General features: G+C 56.7%; 1 protein-coding gene across 1 annotated transcript; it reads left to right on the forward strand.

Moving 5' to 3' along the window:
* The first annotated feature begins 749 nt into the window (after positions 1-749).
* On the forward strand, positions 750-5,019 carry LOC136531352 (uncharacterized). Its single transcript, XM_066524017.1, has 3 exons — positions 750-1,060; positions 1,207-1,696; positions 4,819-5,019. Exons 1-3 carry the CDS (start codon positions 750-752, stop codon positions 5,017-5,019), a joined length of 1,002 nt encoding a protein of 333 aa, XP_066380114.1.
* Positions 5,020-6,287: the final 1,268 nt, after the last annotated feature.

Below are 6,287 nucleotides of genomic sequence, written 5' to 3' on the forward strand. Positions count from 1 at the left end.
GCGTCGTCCAACCATTGCTGGTACAACAGCTAGTTCTACCTCCACAATGACGACGGTGGACTTCCTCCCTATACCGGGCGGGTCATGGAGAGCCAGCCGAAGAAGTGGAGGTATGGCGTCTTGATGGTTGATCAGCCCAAGCTGCAGTCGCTCCTAGAGGGGCTAGAGAGGCTGCGTAGCCGCGGCCTTATGGCGTCTGTGGTCGTGGTGGCCTTCCACCGCCGGAGGGTGCTGCCGCTGATGGCTCGATGGCAGCGCCTGTTCAACATGACACCGGATGAGCCGATCGAGGGCATCTGAATGTCTATCGTCGCCCTCTCCGACGAGGAGATTCTACATCGGGTGAGAGAGACGGTGGAGGGGCGATGGTCTGACCCTGTTCGCGATGCGCCCATCGTGGGGGTACCTCTCTCTGGTAAGTCACGCGCCGCTGCGGCCTTCAAGGCCTCTTTGCTCCTTGCATTTTCCTGTTCCCTTATTGGCGTTCGCTGTTCCTGCAGGGGATGAGGGATGTGCGAGCCTCCCCGCCGCCCGTTCCCTAGGACGTAGAGCGACGGGTGGTGAATAGGGCGTATGCCGAGGAGCAAAAGAAGCGGAAGGACGCCGAGGAGGCAAGGCGTAAGAGGAAGAACCTTGAGCGCGAAGAGCTGGAGAAGCGTCGCTGGCAGCAGAGGCACGATGGTCTCCCGGTGGAGTCATCTCAATCATCATCGTTGTCGGCTTCCTCGAGCGATGACGATGAGAGCGAGATGGGGCAGGGTACCCTAGACCATCTCCCTGACATCAGGGGGACGGTGCTCGGGGCATCGGCGAGCAGCCCGGCGTTTCCAGGAGGAGGAGGAGAGGACGCCTTGGGGCCGATGATCGCTCGCCCCAAGGTCGAGGCTGCCACGCTTGAGGCATGGGTGTTAGGGAAGCGTGCCGTCAGCCTGGTGGGCTCAACGGTGGAGGTGGAGCAGGCGGCGGAGGCGACCCAACAGCCTCTGCAGAGGGTCGAGGGGGCACTAGGGTCTGGCGAGGGCCGGCCGGCACCAACGGACACGGGGGCCGTGCTCCTGCTGTTGCCATCGTCGCCGTAGCGGACGAGGGGCGCAGTGCAGAAGGTGTTGTGTCCCCATTCGGGGTAAGTATTTTGTCGGCGGAGTTTGTAGTATCTTCTACTCATTATTTGGCCGTGTGCTGACCTCGTGAATGCTTTGCCTTCAGCCGGAAGCATCAAGCGGAAGCGCCCGCCCTGGTGCCACGTAAGGCGCTCAAGGTGAGCACCAGCTCCACCACCCAATGGGTGGTGGAGGCGCAAGCCGCCATACAGCGTGGAGCGGCGTTGGCTAGGGCCGACCCAAAGGAGCCAGTCACTCAAGGAGGGGCTGTCGAGGCGATCACGAGGCAGGTGGGGGAGGAGGCGCCTACGCCTCGTGAGGCCGAGGCCCTCGAGCCAGATGAAGCTGAGGCGCCCTCAATTGCCGAGGCCGCCGAGGGCGAGGACGAGGCGACTGAGGCCGAGGCGTCTAGGACCACCGAGGCCGAGGTGGCGGAGGCTGAAGCCCCCGAGACCACCGAGGCCGAGGTGGCGGAGGCCGGTGTGGGCGCGGTGGATCTGGCGGCCCAGGAAGTGGAAACGGAGGCGGGGCAAGCTTCAGTACCACCCCTGGTCCAAGGCCCGCCACCATCGCGGGAGAGCGCCCAGGAAGTGGAGGTCCATTCGATCTCCTCCGACGATACTTCCCGGGGGAAGGAGGTGGCGGATGCTGAGGCGGCCAGCACCACGGAGCAGCCGGCTCTGACTTCTGGCGAGGGAAGCTCAGCCCTCGTGCGGGTACAACCCGAACCCCGTGGGTGGGATCACCCGCGTGTCTCGTGGCAGAGCCAGGACGACCCTAAGGGGGAGCCTCTGTTCGCCCTTGAGGACGCGGCCGAGGGGGCGCTAGGACTCCTTCGAGCAATTTTGCCAGCTAGCGGAGCGATCGCTGCGGACAGCACTGTCCGTCATGGCTGATGACCTGCCCGGCGTCGCCTAGGTACACGTCTTCTTTTCTTGTTCTATGTCGTCTTTTCCCAAGTCTTCTTGCAGTGCTTGACGTCCATTCTGCCTATCTAGGAGCTCGAGGCCCGGTCCCATGGGAAGTCGTTGTTCCTCCGATGGGAGAGGGGCGTCTAGGACCAGCTCTGGTAGTAGAAGGACCTACTTGCCGGTGCCAACGAGCTTCTATCGGCGCAGAGCATGGAGGTGGAGGACCTCTGCCTTCACTGTGTTGATGCGAAGGCCGAGGCGGTGAAAGCTCTAGTTTGGTTTTGGTGAATTGATGAAACCCTAAGTGCTAACCTAGTTTATCAAGTGATCATGACATAGGTAGCGCACTCAAGTAGAAGAAGCTAATGAAGATCATAGCATGACAATGGTGATGGCATGGCGATAATCAAGGGCTTAAACTTGAAATGAAGAAAGAGAAAAACAAAAAGCTCAAGGCAAAGGTATAAACCATAGGAGCTATTTTGTTTTGGTGATCAAGACACTTAGAGAGTGTGATCACATTTAGGTTTGATAGCCGTACTATTAAGAGGGGTGAAACTCATATCTGAATGCGGTTATCAAAGTGCCACTAGATGCTCTAACTCATTGCATATGCATTTAGGATCTAGTGGAGTGCTAACACCCTTGATAACATTTGTGAAAATATGCTAACACATGTGCACAAGGTGTTTGCAGGGTTGAGATGATTCGGCGCTTTTGGAAAAATGAAATGTCTATTTTCTATTGCGCCGGATGCAAAATTCTTGGTGGTTGGCATATTTGAGCAAGGGTGAAGAAGTTAGAGTTGAAATGGAGTTGGTCGAAATGATGCTGGCGTCGGTCTACTGACCGGACGCTGGGTCACTCAGCGACCGGACGCTGAAGGGCTGCGTCCGGTCGAGCTGTCAGACGGCACAGTAGGTAGGGTTGAGCACCGGACGCTGGTCTGCGTCCGGTTAAGGTGGACCGGACGCGTCCGGTCGAAAAAACATGCCTCGGGGAGCTTACTGGAAACGACCGGACGCTGGGGCTTCAGCGTCCGGTCAGTTTTGATCAGAGCGTCCGGTCAGCTTCGTAGCCGTTGGAATCTGACGAACAACGTTTGAAGGTGATGACACGTGGCGTCCATCGGGTGACCGGACGCTGAGGGCCAGCGTCCGGTCAGTATGACCGGAGCGTCTGGTCAGAGCGTGTTTTGCCCAGTGAAGGGGTATAACGGCTCTATTTGATTGGGGCTCTATTTATAGCCCCATGGCCGGCTGTGGCTCACATCTTTGGCCATTTTCATTGACATAGCAACCTTGTGAGCTAAGCCAAAGCCCTCCCACTCATCTACATCATTGATTCATCATCATAGTGAGATTGGGAGTGATCCAAGTGCATTGCTTGAGTGATTGCATCTAGAGGCACTTAGTGATCGTGGTTCGCTGTGGATTTCGCTTGTTACTCTTGGTGGTTGCCGCCACCTAGACGGCTTAGAGCAGCGAGGATCATCGAGCGGAGGTGGTGATTGTCTCCGGCTCCGATCGTGGTGATTGTGAGGGGTTCTTGACCTTTCCCCGGTGGAGCGCCAAAAGGTACTCTAGTGGATTGCTCGTGGCTTGTGTGATCCTCATCTTGTGTTGGTTGTGCGGCACCCTATTGAGGGTTTGGCGTGTGAAGCCAATTAGCGCGTGAACCTCCAAGTGAGTGAATCGCCACAACGAGGACTAGCTTGCCGGCAAGCAAGTGAACCTCGGTAAAAATCATTGTCTTCATCATTGATTCTGAGGTGATTGGTCATCATTGTTATTCATCTTTGTGATTGATTGGTTCATTCATCTACACGGCGGTATAACCCTCTTGATCACTCTCTTTACTTTACCGCAAACTAGTTGACAAGCTCTTTAGTATAGCTAGTTGTGAGAGCTTGCATGCTTGGTTGGTGTGGCTCTTTAGTTAGCCTTTGAGAGCACACTAACATAGGGTAGTGTCATTGATCTTGTGTGAATTGACACTATCTAAACTAGAATTGTGGTAGGTGGCTTGCATTTTGAGTAGGCTAGCGCAACACTCGCTTCGCCTCATAATTGTCTAACCATTTGGTTAAGTGTTGTTGTAGAAATTTTTATTAGGCTATTCACCCCCCCTCTAGCCATTAGGACCTTTCAGGCGGCCACGGCTCAGGAGCAGGCCGCCCCTTTGGCGGCGCGGATCAAGGAGCTGGAGGAGGAGCTGACCCGGGTGGCCGGTGAGCGGGACACCTTCAGGTCCTAGGCCGAACAAGTGGAGGCCTCTGCCAAAGCCATCGCTGGGCAGCTAGGGGCGGAGCAGGGTGCGCACCTACTGATGAAAGGTGCCCTGGCCGAGGCCCTCAAGGTGGCCAAGGCCTCTTGGGTTGAGGCCCTAGCCCTGAAGGAAAAGGCCGAGGGTGAGTTCCGTTGAGCCACGCCCCTTGTTTTATTTATTTTTCTTGCGTTCGACCCCTAACTCCCCGATGTGACGCAGGGCTGGAGAGGGAGGCTTCTCGGGTTGAGGTCCAGAGCTGGAAAGAGAAAGCCGAGGGTGAGTCTCGTTGGCCTTCGCCCCTGTTCGACTTATTTCCTTTTGTGCTTAACCCCATCCCGCTTGTCTTGGCGTAGGGTTGGAGAAGGAGGTCGCCCGGGTAGCCGAGGCCTCCATCGTAGTGCAGGCGGTGCTCGAGGCCAAGATCCTAGAGCACAACGCGCTGCAGGGCACCGCCCGTACCGCCTACGAGGCCCTAGAGGTCGAGGGGGTTGAGTCAGGCAGCTCCCTCAGGAGCCGCTTGATCGCGTTGAGCGGCCAAGTCCACGAGCGGCTCCGGGGGTGCTGCATACGGGTGTCAAAGCGCCCTAGACGTCGTCTCCTCGCACTACGCCGGCATCAACCTCGAGGCCATCAGCGACGGTTACGTCTTGGCTGAGGATGACGAGGAGGCTAAGGCTGAGGTCATGAAGCTGGTGGAGGCGGCCAAGGGCCCCAGCACGGCGCTGGCCAAGCTGTTCTAAGAGGAGGTGGTTCCTCCCATGCCGTCCGTCGACGCTGGGGACCCTAAGCCTTGATCTGGGCCAAAAGGGACATGTAAATAGATTAGGATTTAGATTATTGTACCGTAACGCTTGTGACCGTCGAGGCCTTTTTAAAGTACTCATGTGTATATGCTTTTTAATCGTTTTTATTGTATTTCTGAGCCTCTGCCCTCTGCCTTGTCTCTAAACATATCACTTGCAAAAAACTTCCTCAGAGCCTAAGCTGCCCCTCGGGCAAAAGGTGGTGAGGGAGTTGCCATAGCCCGGAGGCGTAGGCTGTCTCGCGGCTCGGCCGGCCTTTTGGCCCTGGGACAGACTTTTCGGTCCTTAGGTTTTTACAATCGATTTGTTAGAGAACGAGAGAGAGTTTGGCGTAGAATTTTTTTTCAAAAAACGACTAAAAATGGTGCTTGGGACTTAGAGGGGGTCCCCCCCTTCTAGCCCCCGAGGGAGGCTCGGTTCTGCAGAGGCAGAGCTGAGTCTTGTTCGAGCCTCGTGATGGGCACCTCTGTAGAGGCAGAGCCAAGTCTCCCTTATAGCGTTATCGTAACGCCGACCCCCCATCAATGGGCTCGGGGGGTTTCTCGAAAAATTAAAACAACTAAAGAACGCTTCTTTATTGTATTTCGAAAAACAATGTATAGAATGCTTGGAAATTTAGGGTAGAAGCGACGTAGCTGTTCTATGTTCCAAGCGTTGGTGAAGATCTCGCCCTTTTCGTTGGCCAGCTTGTAGGTCCCGGGCTTTAGCACTTGGGCAACGATGTATGACCCTTCCCATGGCGGGGTCAGCTTGTGGCGGCCTTTGTTGCTCTGCCTTAGTCTTAGCACCAGGTCGCCCACCTTCAGGTCTCGGCTTCAAATGCGTCGGGCTTGATAGCGTCGTAGGGCTTGTTGGTACTTGGCCGAGTGTAGCAGCGCGACGTCTTGGACTTCCTCCAGTTGATCGAGGGCATCCTCATGGGTAGTGCGGTTGCTTTGCTCATTGTAGGCCTATAGCCTCGGGGAGCCGTACTCCAAGTCAGTGCCGCGGATGGCCTTGCTAAAGACCCGAGGGCCAGGTGGCCTAGGAGAAGGACTGCAGTCCTCCCCACTGTCGTAGCGACCGCCTCGGTACAGGTGGTAGCCTCGGGCGGGCCCCTCGTTGTCGTGGCGCCGTTGCCTGCTGACCACATCGTGGTTGCCTTGTGCCTCGCGTCGGTCACCAAGGCGATCGTGCATCGAGGAGGCCCTGTTGGCCGTTGGTGC

The sequence above is a fragment of the Miscanthus floridulus genome, unplaced genomic scaffold (genome assembly GCF_019320115.1).
Source record: "Miscanthus floridulus cultivar M001 unplaced genomic scaffold, ASM1932011v1 fs_329_4, whole genome shotgun sequence".
NCBI lineage: Eukaryota > Viridiplantae > Streptophyta > Magnoliopsida > Poales > Poaceae > Miscanthus > Miscanthus floridulus.